A 23,579-nucleotide genomic window follows, 5' to 3' on the forward strand; every position below is an offset into this window, starting at 1 on the left:
GAAACTACTGCAGGCTGGGTTACTGCTTTTGGATACACTTGATACTAGAACTCTTGTAGGAGACCTGAGTGAACGAGCAGTGGGCATCAGCTCTGAGCCTGTGTGGTGACAGAATTCAACATGCATGCAGCAGCTGAGCGCCTTCCTGTAGCCTTAGCATTGCTGGAGTCCAGATTATGAATCTTTCTTGTGCAGATTGCTTTTGCTTATTGATTTGACTTTTCAGTCTTGTTTTTCATATGCCTCAGAAGTGGGTGTTTGAAAAAAATAGCTGTTTCACCAGACTAGTAGGTTCAGTTACCTGATCAAAGTGTTTCCTCCTTGATCTGGATTGATTGTCATCCAGAGAGCACCATTCTGAATACCGGTATAACTTATTCTTCATCTTTCATTCAACCTGTGCACTGCACTGCTAGACATCTGCAGAAACTGGATTTAAAAACAGAAGAGTCGGACCTAGCTGAAAAAACTGCTTGCATATTCTCTTCCTCATATACCATTGCTGATTGAGCTGCTTGACTTTACAATAGGTTGGAAAGCCATTTTATGGGACTCTTTATGGAACAATTTTCTTCTCTTAGCAGGCATTTATTCATGTGATGTATTGATGGCTATTAGAGGGTTTTGGCTGCGATGTGCTATTTCACAACACGCAAGCACCTTTTGAAATTGTACTATTTCTTCAGTGCTCTGTATTTGGTGTCTGCAGTATTTGAATCATTATAAAACTTCTCTGGAGCAAGGGAAGATACTTCTAGGCTGTCTTCAGTGTAATAGAAAACCACTTCTCTTTAATCTGTATTTCTCTGAGTTATCTTAATTTGTGGGAAAGGTATTTAACTTCCATAGTTAGCAGACACCAAGTAATCCTGTTAATGCCTTGCAGTGTTGTGCCTGTGTGTTTCAAGGAACAGATGCTTCAAATCAGGCCTTCGTTGTGGAATGGGGACTGACCAAAAGGGAGCATCTTTAGGGTATTTTGACGCAAAAGATATTCGTTTGCAAATCAGTTTGGGCCAAAGATCATCAGAATATCTCCTGCCTTACCATACTTTTGTTTTGAAAAGTTACATTATTTAGCAGCATCTTTGACAGTTCATGCTTCTCTTTAGCCTGGGGAACTTCATAGGTAATGCTGTGATAAGTAGCATTTGGCTGACCACCTGCTCGCTCTCATTCTGGAAATATTACAACTGGCCATGAAACAGCTATGAACTGATCACTTGACCATGGCAAATGAGCTGCACTCATCAGTGTGTTCTGGTATATATTTAACTTAATAATGTGAGCAGATGGTCATTATATTGATTCATGAAGCAAGGGAGGAAGCTTGGCTGTCTTGATAACGTAAGGCTTGATGGCTGAGCATTGGAGTGGGGCAAGAAGCAGGGAAGGAGAGGGAAAAAAGGAAATTGTTGTGGTGGCTTTTTTATGTTTGGTTTTGTTTGTTTGGTTTGGTTTTTTACAAAGGACCATCGTGGACAGGAATAAAATAAAATAAAAGCTAGTTTAGGTGACTCATCAAGCTTGTACATATGGTCATTTCCCTGGAGATAGAGACTGTTAGTGCACAAGCATGATGCTGCTCAAATATTCGCACTGATGGTGCTAAAAAGGGGGGAGGGCAGTAGTTTGTAGAGTTGTGAAACTTCTCAAGTTTTTTGAAGGGAAAAGGTAATGTTTAAGTAAATTTTTTCTTCAGTGATTTTTTTGCAAAGAACAACTTTGTTTAATTGTCTCACCATGTAACAGGGTATAACTGGAGATTTAAGCAAGAGGCTAATTCTATGAAATATTCAGCAACTATCCTTGCTAGCTAAACCAGGAAGTTCAGAAATTCCTAACTTGGATCAGCTCAAAGGAACAGCTTGATTTGGTTATTCATCTTGTAATTTTCACAAGAGAAGTACTATATACAGAAGAATATTCTCTTGAGCAAGAGCTTAGTCTCGTACTTTGGTTCCTGTTTCTCCTAGCTGCTGATTAGCTTTGCTGTCTTATCAGTTTATGTCATAGTATGTGACTATAAATTGACTTTGCAGTGAAGAGGGAATACGGTTCGTCTTCACAGATGCTGCTGTTACCATGGAGATAAAAGGACCAATGGCCTTTTCTTGGTTTGGACTGTACTACAGTGTTCGTACAGAGATGGTGCATTCGGAAATGCAACATTTGGTGCTTTTATATTTCAGTCTAAATATCAAATGAGAAAGCATACTGTTTTTTCTTGGTGATGAAGTTTAATAATAAATACAGATTTAGGGACTTTTTCTGGAAGCGGAAAGCAAGCCCACCAGGAATGTGAAAACACTGTGGCTGGTTTATGCTTGCTAAACCTCCTCTCTCGGAAAAACCTTTTGGCTTTGCAAAATATAACCCTGTCGAGCCTTTGGGTTTATCTGATGCAGTGTTTGATGCTGGTTACATCACCAGCTTAGTTATCTGTGATGTTCCACCGTGGCTGATCTTGAATGAGCTTGCAAAAGCCGTGAATGTGATTTTATTTTAATTTTTTTCCTTAAGAAAAAGCTTTTCTACCTCAGATTGCGTGACAGAAAATATAAATACCAAATCCACAACACATTCAAGGATGGCTTGCAGAAGGTGTTATTTGTGAGTACCTTTTCCTTGTTCATCTGTCATCACGTCTCTGATATCTGTGTTGAGGATTCCAGAAGTGGGAGTAGTGATCAGTTTATTGTTTGGTACGTTTCTTTCCATGAACCATTTTTAGGGTGTTACCTTTGTGGCAGATGAATGATCTGGATATTAGAAATGCATAGATGATGATTGTGTTTATGCACACGGGTATTTAAAAATTTAGCCTAATAAAGTGAAGATGTCTATGTTTAGCAGTGAAAAAAAAAACAACAAAAAACCCATTTCGCATATAAGAAGCAATGCAGGATGCTAGGAATTCTGTCTGTGATGAGTCAAGAATCTCTCTTCCATTTTGTTCGAATGCTTTGTCATATTAAAGTGTAATCTGTCTTTTAAATACGTAAATACTAATACAAGGGTATGGAATGCAGTCTTAAGCAATGTAATACCAATAAGGCAAAATATCACTGTGTTGTTGTTGTCATTGTATATATGCTTGATCAAAACCTAAAGATGCATTAATAGCTTATTATTTACTTGAACAGTTTCTCAAACATTATAGTCAGCATAGCAGGAGTTTAATATTTCATTCATTTAATGGAGTGCAGCAGCTCTTCACATGAGCTGTCACATTTGGCAGAAGAGCTAAGTGCTTATCCACTTGTAGCCAGAAGAAGGACAATGCTAAAGTTTCCATACTGTTTGTGGTGTCAGTGTCAGGGTATGTATGGAAACCACACTAGGTGGTTTTATTCAGATGAATTCTAGTGGTTCCACATGATCCCTACTATGAGCTTTCTCTTAAACTGTACTGCAATGTTGTTCGGCTTCAGGGAAAAATCAGAACAAAACAGACACGAGTGTGCAGTTAAGTTGTCCTCTACCACCCACCCTCGCTGCCATCAGTGGTTCACTTCTAATCCAGTGTTTTGAAATGGCTGTACCTGCTATTTGCATTTCTGGACTCTGGTTAAGATCCTCTCCCTTCAGGGTTAGCTTTAGGTTTGCCAGAGGATCATACATTAAGCAGATGCAATTGTCATCTGTAGCCTTTTTCAGTTATTTTAGTAGTGCCCGTGAGGGTCCTAATTTGAGTAAATCTGCTCCCTATTCAGTAGCACTGTCTGCACGTAGGCATAGTAGGTTCAACCATTCAAGAATAAACTACTCAAAATGAATATTGAAAAAGTATTGAAATCTGTTCTTAAGTTTTCTTTAGCCTTTTGTTTTACGGTGATGGTATGAATGGTTAAGTTGAAATGTTTTGTAATCAAAATAAACTTGGAACTATACATAGGAAGTTGAAATAAGAAAAGTGAACTTGGAAAACAGGTTGTAGCCTTCCAGGTATACGTGGATCAGCTTTAAATATAATGCTGTATGTTCATACAAGGGAGAAGTAGTAATGTTTGCGTTAGACTCCATTTTAATTTGAGTTCTGGGATTTGGGGATTTTGTAATTCTCAGCAGGGGACAGAATTTCTTACAGTGCTTATTGTGTGGTGTTAAAGAACATTTAATCTCAGTAGGTTACTTTCTTTAACAGTGATGTTGCAGTCTTATTTATAGGACCATCTTATGCAGTATTTTCCTCTATTAATGCTTACATGTTTGATATCTTTTACCTACCTCTGTACATTGCTGTAGGAAACAAGATATGAACTCTGACTTCTATAATACTGAATTTTAACTCGTATTTAAGAAAGTTGATGCTGATAGTTGAAAAGAAGGAAAATGTTAAGCCTGGAGGCTTTTTTAGAACTAACTGTCTAGAACATATATATACAAAATCTTCACATTCTTAAGAACTGATCTCTTCTGAATACTGAAAAATATGTTGAACAGTTAAATACACCAGCTCTTTAATGCATGAGTAAGTTTTTAGATGAAAACTTAAATACTATACATCTGTCAGTGTTCTAATAATATATATGCTAAGGACTTTTGCTTTTTTAAAAAATAAAGTATATCTTTTTATATCATAAAATGAAAATGTAAAAAGCCAGATTATTGCTGTTTAAAAAAAACCTAAACAACAATGCAAACTACTGGGATTAGCAAAAGCATTTTTTCAGATGCTGCACTGAGTAGAACATATGTCATTGTACCATTGTTTTAAATAATAGGATTTGTTTTGCTGTAAATCTCTTATGCTATATCTGTGTAATTTCATTCTTTGAACATCACTAGTTTTCCTCTTTCATGAGCTTCAATTCCAATATGTGTAGATGTCACTATTTAGATTTGGTTTTACTATGATTATTGCTTTGTGAAATTATAAACGTGGCTGTATTTTGTAATGTGAGTTGTAATTTTTTGAGAAATTCTGGGACCTAATTTAATGACGTGGGAAATACAGAAAAGATGCAATGAATCTATCAATTTTCTGATTTAATCTAAAAGACTTTTTCCTTCTATCATATGCAGCTTCATGTCTCTGCTCATCTTTATTTCTGGTTTTGGACTGTGTGGGGGTTTTTTTCTACAGATTTTGAAAGTGACTAGTAAGTACAAATGATAGCAGTGCATTTCATGTGTACTGTAAATTATTGTATAGCACCCTTCAGAAAAGATGGTTTTATAGTAAGACTTAATCAAAAGGGAAATAAATGCTGGTAATTGTAAGTGTCTACATATTAACAACCTTAATTAAATTCACCCTAGTTACAGCTAACCCAGTATTGGAGGCTGCCTATAAACTGTGCCTTGGCTAGGATGCAAAAGAATCACCTCTTGCCTATTTATGTAGGCTAGTACTTCATTTTCATGAAACCAAAAAAGTTTGTAATAATTCTTTTTAAAATAGTTATCTATAATGTTAATAAGCATTGTGTTCTAGGATGGGACAAAAATAACTGATGTTTCTTGTTTAGTATGCTCTGACAGTACTGGTTTTATTCTCCCAAGAGATTATAATTAAGGCCCTTTTGATGGAGGAGAGGTCAGTGAAAGCATACCTAATCATTCTTTTGAAAAATCCAGCTGTGGATGCCGGAGTTGGAAATACATACAGGGTAGTATTATTTAAAGCAAGAACCTATCAGTTTGCATTTATACTGCAACACGTACAAATGCTGATGTTTAATCATTTTGATGACAACCAAATTTTATGTATTCTTGAGCAAAATTCAGTGGTCTGCGCTCTAGCCTACATGTGCCCATCCCTTAGAACTGTGGATTTTATTCAGCATCCTTGATAGCTAGGGAAACTACCTCTGTTTTCTATTACAAAAAAATCCTATCCTACAATGTTTTTAACTAGGTTATATGACTACTGCATGGAAGGGGGGGACAGAGATGGAAGGAGGGAGATGCCAACATAACAGGTCTAGAACATATGGTTATGCTACTTTATGATATCTGGATGGTTTTCTTGACTCTCAGACTACAGCGCAAGGTAATTATATTGATGTTTACTTGCCATGAGTTGTCTTGTTACCTTCCTGTGATTTGGTGTCCAACAAGCTGTGTACAGAAAGCCATCTTGTTGAAAGGAAACGATAGGAATAAAGGTATTGTAGTCTTCTATAGTGTGTGACGATCTCTGCCGAGTACGTGTGAACTGTAAGGTTTTTACATATGCAGCCATAAAAGCAATAAGAGCATTTAATTTTGTATAGTTGCCATTCAAAAAAGTGTGTAGGAAAAGACTGTAAGTAATAAGAACAGTGTGAAAAAAGATAACATTTGCTATATGCCACCACGGCCTCTCCTTGATGTACTTGGCTACAGACTGCTGGACATAAAGTGGGCTGAAACGAATAAAAAAAACCAAAAATAATTTAAAAAAAGCTTTTTCAGTGCTACTTCAAAAGCCAAAATCATACTGTCCTGTGTATTTTGAATGAAGATCTGAGTAGTGAAAGGAATATCTTTGATGTCAGAACGGTAGGAATTTGTCCTTGCCAATGTGAATGGATCATCTGCTAAATCACCTCTTAGTGGACATGTCCACTGACAGCTACAATCAAACTTGGGCTATGAGGAGATTATGTGAGTTGCCATATAAAGCTATCTGCTGTTTTCTCTGCTGCAGTGAGTTTCCAAAAAGCAAGTTGTCTTGTGGGGTCAGTCATTGTTGATTCCAAAAGCCTTTCTAGCATGTTAATAAACATGTTAATAAGCAAACTTTCAGCTGGAGTCAGTATGAGGCTGTATTATTATGACTTTTATTGTTTGTTATCTATTTGGAGATCAGTTTGATTATATTTCAAGTTTTGTTTCTCATTAAAGAAATGGTTACACTTATTAAATGAGAACAGGACAGACTTTACTAGTTTTTAACTATAGTCTTTTCTAATCTTAGCTGTAGCCATAAGTCTGGATTGACAGGAGAAAGAAAATTTTCAACTTGTAAAATAATGTTGTTATTCATCAGGACAGAATACTGAGAAATGGAAGTATTCCTTTTATTAGCTTGTAGGCATGAATCCCATCAAACAAATTATTCTTAGCTACCTCAGATGACATTAAAGTGAATAGACTTATATAGAGGATGAACTTGTCTACCACTCCTGCTATTTACAAGCTAACTTTAACAAGGGTATGTATTAACTAGCACCGGGTATGCAGAGTGCCTGAGGCAGTATAGGAGGCTGCACTGGTATAAATTTTTTCCTGGTGCTTGCACATACTCATTGGAACACAGCACCTCATGGAAAAACATACCAGAAGAAAAGGAAGAATACTGGCAGATGGAGGTGAACAGATTGTTATTTCATCCTAAGAAGAGGAATAGTATATGAAGTAATATGGCTGTGGAAAAATGCAGCGGTTAAGATGAACAAACGTACCTAGTAGACTCCTGTCATCAGCCACATGATTAACTTTATAAAAGACATTTCTTCCAGCAGTGGTCCTGTACCGATACACTTTTACTAAGTATCTGTGAGACAGCAGTCTCGCAGTCTCTTCTGTGTGAAAGCTGATAATCTTGTTAGGAAGAAGTTCTAAGACAGTGATGATTTAATAAACCTACTCACAGGTTTACACATGCTTAAAATTAAACAGTAGCAAAATAAAAAAGGGTTGGATATCTTATCCTGTACTAAGTTCAGGGTTAGGAGGACAAGCTTTCTCCTGGCTCTCAACATTTCGCTGGGTGGAGGTGGTGCGTGCTAGCACCAGTAGCGCAGCAGCACTGCCCTGTTGCCAGGAGCAGGAGGATGGTTACCAGCCTACTAAGAGGACAGTTTGAAAACAGTAAGAGGATAGCCCGTTAGAGCAAAAGTAATTCCAAGTTAATAGCCTGGTATTCTCTTCCCCCAAGTTGTTTTAAAACCAATATTGAGAAAATCATCTACTGAGTTTGGGAGTCTTGTGGATGATTGTAAGAGAAAATGGGGGGGGGGAACAGTTGTAGCTTTATGTGATGATCAGTAATCTGTTTCATTTGTACATCTAAACAAGGCTCTAGTACTGCAAGAATAAAAAGAATGGTCACTTCTGTTGGCTGATAGGTATGAAAGTGTTGTTAAAATGAGTGGTTTCTAATGGCAAACATAATGGAATTTATACAGAAGTGAGAGGAACAGTTAAAGCTACTTTGGGTCTGGATACTTATTTCATAGCTGCATTTTTCTCATTATATTGGTATCCTGAGGGAGATGTGATTTCAAGGTTTTGTTTTAGATTTGGTTGTTTTTACTGTTTGACTAGTCTGTTCTCAAAAGAACTTTCTTTAAAAATTGAGAAGTGGTTACCTGTCTGTCAGTACTTGGGGAGAGCTGGAAGAAACTTGGCCCAGCAGCAGGAAATTGCAAAGCTTCCACGTCCACTAGGATGTTGCAGTAATGCTTCAGAAACTGAAATTACCAGAACAGGTATTCATCAGTCAATTGTCTTGTGTCAGTGCTGATGTAGCTGTGCTCTATTTATAATCTTAAATCATCTGTTGAAGACCGTAGATCAGAGATGTAGAAACTAAGGGCCAAGTATCTATGATACTGTGAACAGGGGAAGTGATTACTTCTCCTCTGAATTATTTAAATACGTTTCTTCTAATGTCTTTAGGTGTTACAACTTAGAAAATAAATTCTATTTTGAATGCAAACTTGTGTTGAAGGCTGATCAAAAAATCTAGCTATATAGTTTAAAAAAAAAAGGGGGGGGGGGGGGGAAATATGTGAATCTTGAACTTTTTATGATATGTTCCAGAGGAGTAAATGAATGGAAGTACTGTTTTAGCAGGTGATTGAAGGCACAAAATGCCACATATGGATCTTGGACTCCACCAGCAGAAGGTGGATTTGCTTTGGGTAAAATTAGTATGCTATGACAGAGGCTGTAAAGCCTGGGCCTCATCATTTTTCAGGCTGATTGAGCATCAGTCAGTGGGATCTAGAGGGACCAAAACACTGAGTCAAGATATCCCTGAATTTTAAAATTTGGAGTCCAAACCTCATGTTGGCTTCTGTAACTAATGGGACAAAAAGTTTGTGTTTAAACACGCTGAGAAATGGCTGAAGCCTAATCTTATGTATTGAACATACGTCTTTGACATCTGAGATTTTCTTGTTGCAACACAGCAATGATGTGTGGTAACTTAATTACAAGCCTGCAGTTAATTGCTGTCATCTGTTTTGTCTACTCCATTCCTGCACCTATGACACGCAGAGTGCCAGTGTACTTACTACTTGACAAACCTTTGGCACTTCTTATTTGCTATCAAGGTGACTGGACTTTTGCATTTCTACTGCACCTTCGAAAAGAAACTCAAAGCAGTTGAGCTCCTAACCAGTCTTGTGCGATAGGTGAGTATTAACCTTAACTGCAGATGAGCAAACTGAGATTATAGGGAGAACTTTTTTCTTTATTGTTTAGAGTTTTATTTTGGAACCTAGGAAAGTTGGAGTAGGACAGATTTATGGAGCCTTGTGGGCAGATTCTGTTTGGAATAGCCAGGAGCAAGCTCCGTTCAAAATGCTTTGTTGAGCAGAACTGAATCCAGACAGATTTTTTCATATGTTTACTGGTTTATTCTCTGAAGAAAGAGGTACTATTGATAAGAACAGGTAGATTTGTATGGAAAAAAGGAGTGGTGGGAAGGGAATGTGGGACACTTTCATACTAATTTCCTCCTTTTGCTTCTACTTGAAAAAAATAAGGTTTTCACAAAGCAGGAAGCAGCGATTTCGTCAGTGTGATCAGTTTCCCTACCCAATGTGAGACTATCGTGCAGAGCACACTTACAATGTACTACCCTGGTTCTGTGAATTGTGTGGAGCAACTTGTGTGAATATCGTATGTTTTTCTTGTCAGAAAATACAGCTTTTGCGTGTTCTAACTGCTTTTATCATGGTCCATCGGTGTTTTCAGTAACACTGTCCATCTGTCTTTAGAATTGTTCTGGTCGTTTTTCCAAGTGGTTTGAAGGTGCCACCAAGTAGTAACTGTGCACTACGAGGTGTTAGCAGGGTATGTCCCATGATGGCAATCTGCCTCATGACTGAATTGTGTTGCACTTGTGTTTCCAAAAGCTGAAGTACTTCATAGGAGTTACCATCAGTTGCTATCTTTAAACAGAAAACCTAACTTATCTTGGCCATGCAGTTGCTGACACACTGTTGGCAACAGAATCAGAACAGGCTGACCTTGGGTTTTTTTAAAAAAGGATTAGTAACCGACTCCTTTCTGAACAAAGCCTGACTTTTTTTGCTTAACCACACTGTTTGATCTTATGTGAGAGTGACCTCACAGGATTCACTTTAAGCCTCAGGGATGCAGAAGAATCAAAATCAATCTTCTGAAACATTTGTCAAGATGCCAAGCAAAAGATGGGGGGAGAAGGTGCGTGTGTGTACACATACACACGTTCTCTATTAATAGTCAGTTTGGATGCTTACAAGTTAAATGAGGATTTTCAATTTAATGGCTACTTCTTCCATGTGTGCCTGCTATAAGAGTTAGGAAATATTGATTAATTTTTTTATGATTTCCTAGAAGAATGCTGTGTCTAAAGAAATTTGATTAGGTGGTTTTATCATGGAGGACTTGCTGTGCTAAACCTCGCTTAACGTTTCCTGGCACAAACATCAAAAATGCCGAGAAGTGTACTGTGTGTTGCTTAAAGATTTTTCTAAGCTTTACTTCAGATGCAATACCTTGTTTTGCAACTCGTCTTTGTTTTTAATGAAACAATACAACCATAATAATCTGGGGTGCGGAGTATCTTTTTGTGTTGTAAAACTTTTTTATTTTTTCATGCTTTGAACAAATGACAGCAATTAAATTAGTATTGCACATTTCAGAATATTGTTTAAAACTTGGGTGAAACTTAGATTCTTTCAAATTTGTAAGTGGGATATTGCAATACATATAATTACCGGGCTTGAAGAAAGCTTATGTCCATATTCATCACATTATTCCTCCTCATGTTTAAGCACTGTGTTTGTAATTCCATTAACAAAGAAACAGCTTGACTGGTGCAGAGTAACGTGCAAGTCTGAAGCTTCATTTCCATAGGAATTTTAACCCTCAGTGTTTAGCTTTTGCCTCTGTTCCACATGGCAAGGCAAAAACAAAGTCTTAAATTGGCATTTTCTCTTAATCTTGCAAGAAAACTTTGATTTCTTCATTGCAACAGTTCATCACTGCCATTCTTGATGTGTATATTTAAACTATGGGACTATTTCCCTCTTTATTTCCTGGGATTCAGAATTGACAGCTGTATATCAAATTTCATTCAAAGTTATCATGAGTTTCAAATATACCTATTAGCACATGCTTTTCCCTAAAAAGCCCCTTTCTAAACACTTGGTGTTTTGACTTTGTGTTTTTCCTTGTGTCGTAGGTCTTTAAATACTCTGCACCAGTTTTGCTGTCCAGCTCCATTGTACCATACCCAGCTAGCTGTCCCTGCCACACACTCAGAGTACAGGTAAGAGTAGATACGGTCCACCCACTTTTTATTTTTGAAGAGAGATCTAATGTTAACATTTGACATAAGAAAAGGAATAGTAGTTTAAGTTTAAAAAAAAATTATTAGAAAAACATAGCAAACTTTCTTAACATCTCATAGGATAGTTCTATTCACTTCTCTCAGGCACTCTTGAATTATACAGTAAAATGAGTTTCATGTGCTTGAAGAGGCACATCCCCTTAGACTCTTTGAAAGGTAGGAAGAAGCTAGTGGTAGGTTTAGTTCTCACATAACAAACATATTGAAATGTTTATATAATTTATGCAGGATATTGATGTTGTTCTGAGCAACACTTCTTTTAACCTCTGAATATTTCATGACAGTAGGTGAGGTAAGCCATGTATTGTGGCACTCTCAAGATTAAAGGCATGGACTTGCAGAAGACTCAGCACTGCCTTTTGATTTGAATGGAAGTAAGGGGGGTTTAAAAAGATGCAGGCCCTTGATGCTAAGCAGAGTCTGCCCTGAATATATGAAAAATATATGTTTTCCAGCTAATAATGCTTCATTTAACATAGATGTCTTTACTGTGTGTTTTCTAAGCTCTCTTTGATCAAATGTGGAGAGCAGTAATTATACATCTTAATACAATTCATTGTCAGTGCCAGTGTTTATTTTAAGTCATCTTATAGAAGCATCAAAGGACAGCTAATCTAAGTAATTATAAATGTGAAAACTGTTAAGAAATTGTGCATGTCATGAAAAAATAGTCATTAATTTTTTTACTATTAGTGATTAACTTAGTGATAATTGCCAGCTCATGAATAATATTAATATGAAAATATTGGAAGTCTGGTGCTGAAAAATCAAATCACTTTGTACTGATAATAAGGAAAGACGAAAACAAACAATGAATCCTAAATCTGTAAATGCATAAACATATTTCTGATTTGAATCTGTCATCTCTTGGTTATCTCTAACCATGCATGTTTGGATTCATCCTGTTGTTTTACACTGCAGCATCTGTTTGTATGTTTGGTTTTTTCTCCCATCAGAGCTCTTAGTTTTATTTGGTGGTAGTGAATGCATAGTTGAGTTGTCTTTCAACTTAGTATTCCATCAGTGAGGAGCAGTGCCTGAACACTATTAGATTCCCCACTTGCTTTTTAATGAGGCTTTTGGTTTTCCTTTGTCCTTAGTTTATAATGCTTTAATTTTAAAGACTTGTTAGAGATCTTCCTATAGAGATGTTGATTGGAAAACCAGTTGTTTATTGAATGTTTCGCTATCTTTCTCCATGTAGGTTATTATTTTTATCAGTAGCATTTCTTCCGGAATTAAAACTTAAAACAGCATAACTTTGTGCTTAAAAAATCCTAAACTTCTCTAGCTTCTTTGTCTTTCTGTCTTTGTGCGGTAAACAAAAAAAATAAAAATAAAAAAATCCCCAAGTGTGGCTGTAAAGCATGTACAATTTTTAGAGTGCTAACACATAAAACAAAATATAGACTTGGATAATGCCCAAACATATGCCCTAAGACCTTCAGCTTTTCTGTAAGGACTGGGGTGTATGAAGGAAATCATCATTGACCTTGTTTGCTCTCAAGGAAATTTAGGTCTCAAACACTCCAACCGTGTATACATATATAGCTGTAACTTCATTAGAATGGGTGGAGATACGGGAACTTCCAACAATTCATAATATAGTATTGTTGCCCATATGCACCTAACAGTAATGGAGCAAGCAACGGGTCGGTCACTGGCTGCCAGGAAACTTAACGTGCTCTACATGTCACTCACCCCCTTTCCTGGCTAACTAGCGTAGGTCTACTAGCAGAACGTGATCTGTGCTAACCTCCTTTTTTATTATGTGTGATTAGATAAAGGAGTTCAGTGGTTAGATATGGCCTTGTTCTCTCTGACCTCTTTCCCCCAGCCCAACACACAAGTTACCTAGGTGCAAGATGAGCTTTTGCAAAAGATGTTACAGAGCCAGCAGAGCGTGCTTGTGGCAAAGGTGGCCAGCCATGTGCAGGGCTGTATGGGCACGAGTGGGCAGCAGGCTGAGGGAGGCATTTCCTCCCTTCTGTCACCACTTGTGAAACCTCCTCTGGAGTGTCTGGCTGTTTGAAAGGCATCAGGATACTGGAGCATGTCCAGCAAAGGGCCACCGAGGTGTCTGGGAGGCAGAGCACATGAAAAGTGAGGAGAGGCTGCAAGAACGGGGGCTGTTCAGCCTGGAGAAGAGAAGTCTCAGGGCTGGTGCTGTCTTCAACTCCTTAATAGGAGAGTATGGAAAAGGTACAGCCAGCCTCTTCTAGGAGAGGATGGCACAAGAGGCAACAAAACCAGATTGCAGTAAGGAAAATTCCTATTAGATAGGTACAGGGTAGGAGAGAGAGCGGAATTTCACCCTGAGCGTGGTTAAACACTGGAACAGAGGCCAGGAGAGGAGGTGGTATCTCTGTCTTCAGTAGTACTTAGTTCAACCGGGCACAGCCCTGAGCAGCTTGATGTAGTTAGCCCTGCTTTGAGCAGGGGACTGGACTGCACAAACCTCCAGAAGTCCCTTCTAACAAATTATCCTGTGATCCTGAAGGACTCTGTTCTTGGGAAGGAAAAAAGAGCTGCAAGTCTTGTTCTGTAGAATTTAGTTTCAAATTATACAATGATGCTAATGCTGTCCCAGGTAGTATCCTACACACAAATGTGGTGGTGTGTTAGATCCAGACTGTTATAGTCTTCCTCATGTTGGGAATTTTTTTTGGTTTACCCATGAGTTAAATTTCACTACATCTGTAATCTCTTAGTCGAGTACAAATTATGCATCTGTTTTTGTAAACAACACGTATACGGGAATCCTACTGCTGTGAATGAAAATCAGCTACTAGAACACTAACAAGATTGGGCTTTAAATTTCCACATATATTTAATAGTATTAAATTTAGCTTTTAGTCTTCCCATTTATCAATTTATATATAGAACTCATTAGAAACAAAACTAACAGAAATGGATGCTTCAGTCTAACTTCCGATTTGAGGCTTTATTTAGAAAATACGCAGAGGGATTAATTTTGTAGACCAGAATTAAAAATTAAATTTGTTCTGAAATAAGCAATTAATGAATGCACTACAGTGAAATCTGGAGCATCTCTGATTTGCTGTTAGCTAATTGCTGGATATTTTATTCACTCCAGCAGTTTTATTTCTAGTCAAGACGATCTTTGGCATCTGTTTTGAATTGTTAATAGGGAAATAATGCATTTTTAATAACTGCAGCTATTGCAGTAATCCCTTGCTTGCTCATTTTACAATGTTCAAAATAGACAGGAATAATACAAGTTATCTTGCATTCTCCTATTGTAAGAAAAGTCTTAGGAAGCCTAAGCATATAATGTACTTCCAGCTAGTTGTTTGTCTTAGTTAGCCCACATGCCTCCTGTGTTTGCTCTTTTTTATTATTTTTGTTTGCAAATTTAAAAAAAAAAAAAAAAGAAAACAAAACAAACACAAACAAAAAAAAAAACAAAAAAACCAAAACAACCACAAAAAACACACACACACAAAAAAAACCCAAACAGTAATGCCTGTAGCTTGGGCACTTTGACTCCCTCTCCCTTTCTGCCTCCCAAAGTAGAGCCGTAAAGCCAGCATACGCTAGTTGAAAGCTGCAAATTCCATGAGGTGTTCTGTATCTGCTAGTGATCATTTGAATACAGGTTTTATTTCTGGTGTGAAGGGCAAAGTAAAGGAGACAGTGGTAGACCTTGGAGAGCCTTCCAAAAGGGCCTGGATCCATGTAGTCTTGTACTTCAGTTGCTGAGCCTCTTGCTTGATAAGGCTTGCGTTATCTCAGTGGCCTTGCAGCTAGAATATGTGCAAAGCAAAGCCCAGAGATACAATGGCATTCAGAGAAAGTAAATTTAATCATCTCTGCTTCTTGCTTGAAGAACAGTCTGTTCCCAGCATTTTCTAAACACATCTTTCTAAACAATCTTCAGTTAGTACTTCAGCCTATCTGTATAAGTGCTAGATACCTTATACTAATAACACACACATACTTTCGTGCACCTGATAGTTGTTGACTTGGAGTCTATCACTTGAACCTTCAAGTTACTCAGCTGTTTACACCACTTCTGAACACTCAGGGTTCATTTACAGTCTGAGGATAGTTCATCTGCCCTCTAGCCCTAGTGCTGCTGTAGCCGTTAGCTATTCAGGCTTTTGTGCGATGAGTGTTACAGCGGAAATGGCTGTAGGAATGGCTCCACACAGGAAGATATGATGTAGAAGAGTGCCCATGCTTGGAAATATAAAGTCTTATTCATATCTGTGTTCTTTGTATGGATACTTAATAGGCTGACATATGCACCTACAACTGTGGACAGATTTGCTTACCCCTAATGTCTAGGCGTCTTTTCATCTGATGTGTTTATTCATAACTATGATTTGCTTGTTCTGATTTGCATGAAATGTTGGCTGTCACTCATTCCTTTCTCCATCCACTTTACCTTCCGTCCTTCTAATATTAAATTAGATGCCCTTATCATGTCGGAAGACCATTTTCAAATCGTGAAGCTAGAGATTTTTCTTTTCTTTTTTTTTTTTTCCCCAGTGATACCTGTGAAAACAAAAAGATAATGCAAAGGATGTTATAGTACCAAAGAAATCCCATCATTTTCTTGCAGTCTCTACCTGCTTAATGTTTAATCAGCACCTCTGGGAGGTAAAAACATTATTCTGAAAATACTGTTCTTATGTGAAATTTTAATGTGGAATCTTTGTTTCACCAGGTAATGTTGGCTTACATGCAACAAACCACAGTATGGAAGACGATAGAAGGATTGATTGTGCTATTTCTTTTTGTCTGAGCCACTGGTAGGCATTGTAGCCATTTTGTTACCATAACTGGTTAACACAGAAGCTTAACATACAGTGATGTGTAGCTGACAGATGCTTCTATATTGTGCTAGAGTGGTTTGGTTTTTCATAAGTTTTTCAAGAGCACAGTGAGTATTCTTGCACACTAGGCACACTAAGGGAAGATCAGGAACTTTTTGCTTAGATTCCTGAAAGTGAAGAATATCCGTTTACAGATAAATTTGGTTCTTTGCAACTCTCTGTTTACTTTTTCAACTGATGAGCACTATACTGTTTCCCAGGCTTAGACACATAGCAAATACTTCACATGTCCTTCATACGAGCATCTATAAAGACATTCCACTCTACACAGCAGACTCCTCAGCCCAGTGGTAGTTCCCCAGTCAATGATGAGTCACAGGTGAAGCTGTAGCTGCAGCAGCTGTACTTCAGAATCCTTTGTACTATTGATATGACTATTTATTGAAGTTTTCTACCAAAAAAAGCTAAATAGGAATCTTATTTCTAACTGAATAGTGATTGCCTAGCTATACAATTTAGCACATTTAAGCACCGTAGCCTCTCTTTATAATACGCATAGATTTAAAAGCTTGACAATATTTTTTCAAATTGAGCAAAGGAGTGAAAGCAACATAGCTCAGACCACCCAGCATACTGCAACAAAGACGGAATATGCAGATGAAGAAAGCAAAACAGATCCAAACTCTGACCAAGTCATATACTCTGTGCTAAGTCAGTATGAGGTTCAGATGATTATATAAGGCATCTGTGTTCAAACCCTATGGCAAAGGAAAGCTGGCATAATTATAGTAATACTTGTAATTTTCCACTTGATGCCTACGTGATCTAGCAATGCAAAAATGGTGAATTGTCTTCATACACAGCAAACTCTTTGAAAACAGTCAGGAGTTGGCAGAATATCATGAAATTTACTATTTGTTTTTGGATTTTCTTGTTTTTTCTTCCTTCGTTGTGTTCCTTTCCATCCTCCTCCTTTAGCATGTTGTTTAGTTTAAAGGAAGTGACCACTCGTGGTTGTGTTACTGATAAAGGAGTGACCTCGTACAAGCTTCCTGCTAAGCCGGCATCCCTTCCTCCACCCGCCATAAAGCACATTATAGCATTACAGATGTAGGTATTCCAAACTGCTTCTTTAATAGCCTTTGTGCCTTCTGGTTTTGTAGCACCATTCATGATGCTGGCAACTCTGCATGGAAACAGAGTTGTTCCTCCTACTTTAAAAAATGATGGGGGGAGTGATAAAGTGCAGATCTGTTACTCATCAATATTTCTGTATGTAAATCACCAGCAGAAGGGGAATGCATCTGTTCTGCATTTTCAGTGGAATGTGGGCAGTGACAATACCTGTGGAAAGTTTCTTTTAAGCATGTTAAAAATAAAGGAGCTGTGGCCATAGTAGGCTGTTTATGTGTATGACTACTTAAGGTAATATTTCCTTTGGGTAAAAAACAGAAATTACCCTTTCAAAACAGCTTTTGCCTCAGAGTTTAACTCTTAAGTGTTGGCCTAGGCTCATTTGGTGGTTCTTCATTGTGTTGAAAGTCCTGTATCTGAGATTGAAATGGATTAATCGGATCGTACTTACAAACAAGTTACACAATTTTGTGGATTTAAAAACAAAACAAATCTCAAGCTTAATTTTCCTAATGCTGTTCCCTGTGATTCTGTTCCTCTGTCTTTTTTCTTTCTCGCCCCCCTCTTCCTTGGCAGGGAAGATAATGTTCTGCACCAGTTCTGCTGTCCACCTTCGGGGTCTAGTAGTCCATCTTCAAGATAACAGAGAAGCTCGGGGTCGCTAAGTGTACAGTCAGTGCTACACCTGTATAGTCCATCTCTCCTCTCTTACTGGTGTGTATGGGACTGACACTTGCATGGATGCCATAGGATTCTGATTCATGTCAACTTTGAGTTATTCAGAATGGCACAGCCGTAAATTTTGGCCATCGGTGGTTGGTAACCTCCTCTCCATGCTTTTCTACAGCTCTCTTCCTTGTGTCTAGTATTTAAAACACACGCAAACTGTAAACAAATATATAAAATGCACAGTTTATTTTGAACTAAAATAAACAGTACCATAAGTCTTTAAGTGTACTGTGAGTTTTGTTACTGTATGTACGTGGTCATGTGGTATGAAGGGTGCAAACTAATGTGATTTCTTCTCCCCCAAATGTTGACGCTATCAGGAAGGAGGGGAAGCTATTTCTTAGAATCTGTATTAGGCTGTTTTTACTGCTAACAGTCCTAGAAGTTTGTTTCAAGGTTAGGCAAACATCAACGTGACATTTTATGAACGTTACTATATAAAGATTAACCGTTCTCTCTTTGCTTTTTGATTATTCTGAGGACCCAGCACATTTACGTTGTTACAGCAGATACTCTGAGTGATTACATTTCTAAGCTTCTTTGAGGTCTGTCTGCTAATTTGGTTTGCCTGTGTTTGTGAAAGTCTTGTATTAAGAATTCGCAAAAGTATAAGATCATTACTCATGTATTTCTGTTACCTAACTGATGACAATATTTTTCTCTAAGCTGTGCACAAGACTGTCGTCAAAGGAATGAACGTGTAATTGAATGGCCCTGTAACTGCAACCAGATAAATGTGAACGTGTCCATGGGTGTCTAAGAATAGAGTGAAGTTACCATTGCCCAAAAGGCACTTGGTTGATTACATCTTTCCAGACACGTCTTGTGGCTCTAAAATAAGTGGAGGATTTCTACTGGTTGGATCTTCCAAACTTAAACAGCCCAAGCAGATGTACCAGGAAAGAGAGTTTCTATGAAGTGGCATTTACTAGCCCAAAGCTAGCAAGAAGGAGAAAACTGATGGGGCAGTGGGGAGAAAAGGCTCTTAAGTCTGTTGTTGCTGTAATGTGTTAAAATGTTACTCCAAAGTGTCTGGAGCTCACATGAAGGCAGAGGTGGTTGGGTGTAGGGTGAAAAGCTGATATTTATTTTTAGTTATTTGTGGCTTTGAGGATGAGATAAAAGCAGAATCATCAGGATCAAGAAGGGAAGAACTGTGAAGGTAGCATGAGGCTCATTTTCATCCTGTATAATGTGCTTTTTTATGATCCTGAAGGAATTAATATAAAAAAAAGCCAGAATACAGGTTATTTGCTTTTCAGTTAAACTTGATCAACTGTTTCTGTCCTTCCTGTTAAAAGTTTTCTTGTGCTTGCCTTAGGTATGATTGTGAAGTGTCGGAGGCATAAGGAAGAATTTGCTTGCAGAAGGCTATCTGCCTTCATGGTCTTGCAAGTTTGTCTATGTCCTTTGTTCTGACTGCAGACTGTAAAAAATACATGGCTGCTTCTATTATTTGGTTTTGAATGTTCCTTAGTTTCATGTGTTGCTCAGTCATTTGGCATTACAATATATATGAAGTACTTTCGTTCCCATTGTAAAATTTGAAAATTATGTATGCAAAAATTGTGTAGTAGATTACTGCAGTTTTTTATATCCCTGGAAGTGCTCTGATGTTTACTGGGTAGGATAAAACATTGAACTGTTTGAATGTTGCTCCCAATTTTGGTCTTTTACTGCTATAATTAGGAGTTTCTCAAGAGTTGCTTCCCAAAGATAGAAACAGTAGGAATTTCTGATATTTTGACTTGCTTATCTCCCTCCCAAATGTAAACAGTAATTAACTCTCTCAGTGTACTGAACTGAAGCACTGTAATTATTCTCTTCCATAGGGTAGGATTTGTCCAATCTTTTCAATAAGTATCTTTTATATATTTGTGTAAAGGAAAACAAAGAAGAAAGACTACTACTTAAACATGAAAATTAAAACCACCAACTCTAGGTGCCAGCCCTTTTGCCTTGAAGAGACAGCAGTTGATTACCCTGAATGTGGTTGCAGTTAATGATGTGTCTCAGGAGAAAATGAAGTCAAAGACTGATCAGTGTTATTAGCTGTAACCGGACGCTATCATTGGTTGTTTTCTATCTGGTAGTTTTCCAATTATGGGAAAATAGCATCATTATAAGTTGCTGGCATTTGAAACAATTTGAGTTGGTATCCGTAGTACGATCAAATCATGGCATTTACCCTTTGTGGAGCAAATAGAGAAGCTGACCTTCTCTGATGCAGTGAAAGTCAGAAATGCAGAAGTAAACATTTTCCTATTTAAATAAATCATGGCTGGCTAAATAAAACATGCAGTGAATCTCAGGATTTTGCACTAGAGCCTAGTAGGGGTTCTCTTTTAGTTAACCAGTGTTTAGAAGTAGATGACCTAAATGCTGTGCATTATTATAAAACAGAGAAAGGTAGCAGTGGAAAAATTTGCTTTTTCTCCTGATCCTTAGATGCATTTGCACTGTGTCTGTGAAGAGTGAAGACTGTCTTATTGTGCATTCTGGTATGGAAGGTGGAGTAGAAATGGCATTTTTTATAGACCAAATTTCTTCATTCAGGAGCTCTAAGGATTGAAGAAAAGCTGGTGTTTTGGGAGAATTCGGTTAGAGAATTTCTTCTTTGGCACCTTTGAGCACTTGCACCTAGTAGGATCAGGCTATTTTGTTTTTCTTCTGCAACGTGGAGTTCTCCTTTGCAAACATATTCAGCTCTTACATTCTTTTGGGTGGTTTTGCCTAAAATAGGTGGGTGAGAATTCAGTTTTGCAGAGCAACTACTGACTTGCTGTTATTTGCTGTACTTGTGTTGCTTTCTCTCTGTAATGGATGGTGGGAAGTCATTAAAACGGCTGAGAGCAGTGTGTGCGGACCCTTTGTGCTTGAATGGTATGGATTTTTATGCACCACTAGATGGAGCAAAAAAACCAGTTCAACTGTGATAAATTAGAGACTTATCTCCCAAAGTAGACTTTAAAATCACTCTAGCTGAAGCAAAATATTGTGTAACATAAAGAGAAAAAATAATCCCCTGAAAAATGTAGTAGGGTGCAGATCGTAAGCATGACTGAAATCAAGCTTTTAAAACTCTCCCTTAGCCATTCTACCAGCTATGTAATTGAATGTGGATTGCCACAATTTCAAGCAACTCAAGATTCCTAATGAATTTGAATTATGTATATAGTTTATGGCCAAGGAAGCTCCTTACTTGAGCAGGTGCCTGGGGATGGCAGGACGTAACCTGCTGACCAGAACGGAGCAGCATTGAAGCAGCATTTAAGGTGAGTCGTAGAGGTCGTTGTCAAGAGGTAGGGACTTGGCTGCTGTCCCCTCTGAAACCACCTGACTCCCAGTTTTGAAAGGGGGACATTCATGTTATGCAATACTGATTTGCCGAACTGACCATTCTGAAGTGCAGCGCTAAGTCCTTTTTCACCTCAAATACTGAAACGGAGCACGAAGTTCTCAGAAAATGTAAACCCCCCAAAATATCTACACAAGCATCTGGGAAAGTACTTTACTATCTTTACGTTGTTGCCAGGATTGTGAGTGGTGGTAGCATTTTTCGAGTTTTTTACAGCAATTGAATAGTTCCTGAAGTGGTGCCTAGAGGGAGCTCCAATGCAGTCTGTTTCCAAGGTTTCTCAGTAAGTGAATCATTACAAATACAGCCTATTACCTGAAGCTGTAGATGAAAACAAAGGAGGAAGCCATCTATATTCACTTTTGCATGCTATTAGCACTGGAGATTGATAAGTATTTGATCATGGGGAATGACAAAACGGATATATATGCCAGCATGCTTTACAGTCAATGTTGTTTATCTATTTTACAATTATTATATTATTGTTTGTTTGTGTAGTTTGGTCTGCCTCTACCTTCCTGAAGTTGTAATACAGAATATGTTCCAGGGAAGGTGGGTGCATGTTTAGCAATGTATGAATAGTCATATGGGGTATTTAGACATCCTACTGTCAGATGTCTGATGGTTATGTAGAAAGGAGTATAAGAACAAGACAAACATACAGAGATACTTCTTCTACGCTCCTGTAGGCTTTGGCAAGAAACTAATCCATAGGTGATGTCTAGTAGATTTTCAAATAAATTGATAATTACTATTTTTAAAAAAAAAGCATGAAACAATTTCAAAACTGCTAGATAGATTAATTATAATAATTCAGTTAAGGGTATCACACCTGTATTTACAGGGCATTTGATGTTATGAACCTTTTCTTTCATGTGCAGGTACGTTTCACAATTTCTTTTAACTTCACAAAATGTGCACAGCAGTTGCTCAGTACTGGGTGGGGAATCCGTAAGCAAGCACAGCTGCGCAGAAAGTTTGAATCATCTGCAACAATAATAGCTTAATGTGACTCAGCTGAACAGAAGCTTGATTTTTATTCCTTCCTTCCCCTCCTCTACTGCCTGGTGAAGGACACTTTGCCTTCCTTTCTGAAGGGAGGCCCTGGTACCTGACAGGATTACCTGAACGTGCCAGGTAGTGAACTCGGTGCTTGTCGGGGCTGGTCCCTAGCTGTGATCAGGGGATCACTTGTTCTGATGAGCTGACAAAAATGGATAGATAAAGAGGAGACAGAACTTAATTGAGTCAGTCCACAAGGAGAAACAACATCTAATGAGTTCGGTGAGAGTTTTTCCTGGCCGAGTCTGGATCGAATTCAGCCTCCTTCTCTCAGCTACTGGTCGGCTTTTATGACTCAGTCCTATGCTGTGTTCCCACCCTGTGACACAGAGATGTTTGTTTACTGACCCTTGAAAGAGACTTTGGAGACCTTCTTGGGGATGGGAGGGACTCGCTCAGAGTGCGTTATTTTTGTTTTTCGCAACAGTATGCTACAGGGTCAGAAGGAAAGAGTAGCTATACAGCTAATGTGTTTCGGTTTGCATAGTAAGGGTATAGTAAACATTTGGGTCCTCATTAAAGACAGCTTCTATTAAATAAAGATGCTAATAAGAGTGGGAGTTTTCAAAGATCCTGATTAGTATGGCTTCCTTTGTGCTCAGTTAACATCTTTATCTGCAATTAATGTTTTACCTTGGTCGTTTCTGTAAAATATGGGTGTTGCTGTTTTCCCTTTAGAGTTGGGAATGAGATTTTAGAACATTTGAAAATAGTTATCTGTATTTACTAAACAAGCTGGGAAGCTGAAATTTCAAATAACCAAAACCCATTTCTTCCTACAGTTATGTTTACTGTCCATATTCAAGTGAAAATTTTTACATGGTATTTTTCATGAAAAATACATCCCTTTCTATTTTCTAGTGTTTCAAGCAAGTGCTTTTGGTTTTATACCCATTGGAGTTATTTGGGTTTCTTTTTTATGTTATTTGTATGC

General features: G+C 37.9%; 1 protein-coding gene across 15 annotated transcripts in view; it reads left to right on the forward strand.

Moving 5' to 3' along the window:
- Positions 1-23,579, forward strand: part of IQSEC1 (IQ motif and Sec7 domain ArfGEF 1) — a 359,237-nt gene that overhangs the window by 160,574 nt on the left and 175,084 nt on the right. For 8 of the 15 annotated variants that reach the window (XM_049826619.1, XM_049826620.1, XM_049826622.1 and 5 more), the window contains one exon: positions 11,393-11,479. The exons of 4 other annotated variants lie outside the window; for them this stretch is intronic. In XM_049826619.1, the coding sequence (XP_049682576.1) occupies positions 11,393-11,479 (87 nt within the window). Of the gene's footprint in view, positions 1-2,124; positions 2,614-11,392; positions 11,480-16,193; positions 16,339-23,579 lie in introns of those variants that run through there. 3 more of the 15 variants (XM_049826631.1, XM_049826636.1, XM_049826635.1) reach the window with 3 other exon arrangements.

The sequence above is a fragment of the Accipiter gentilis genome, chromosome 23 (assembly GCF_929443795.1).
Source record: "Accipiter gentilis chromosome 23, bAccGen1.1, whole genome shotgun sequence".
In the NCBI taxonomy this organism is placed as follows: domain Eukaryota; kingdom Metazoa; phylum Chordata; class Aves; order Accipitriformes; family Accipitridae; genus Astur; species Astur gentilis.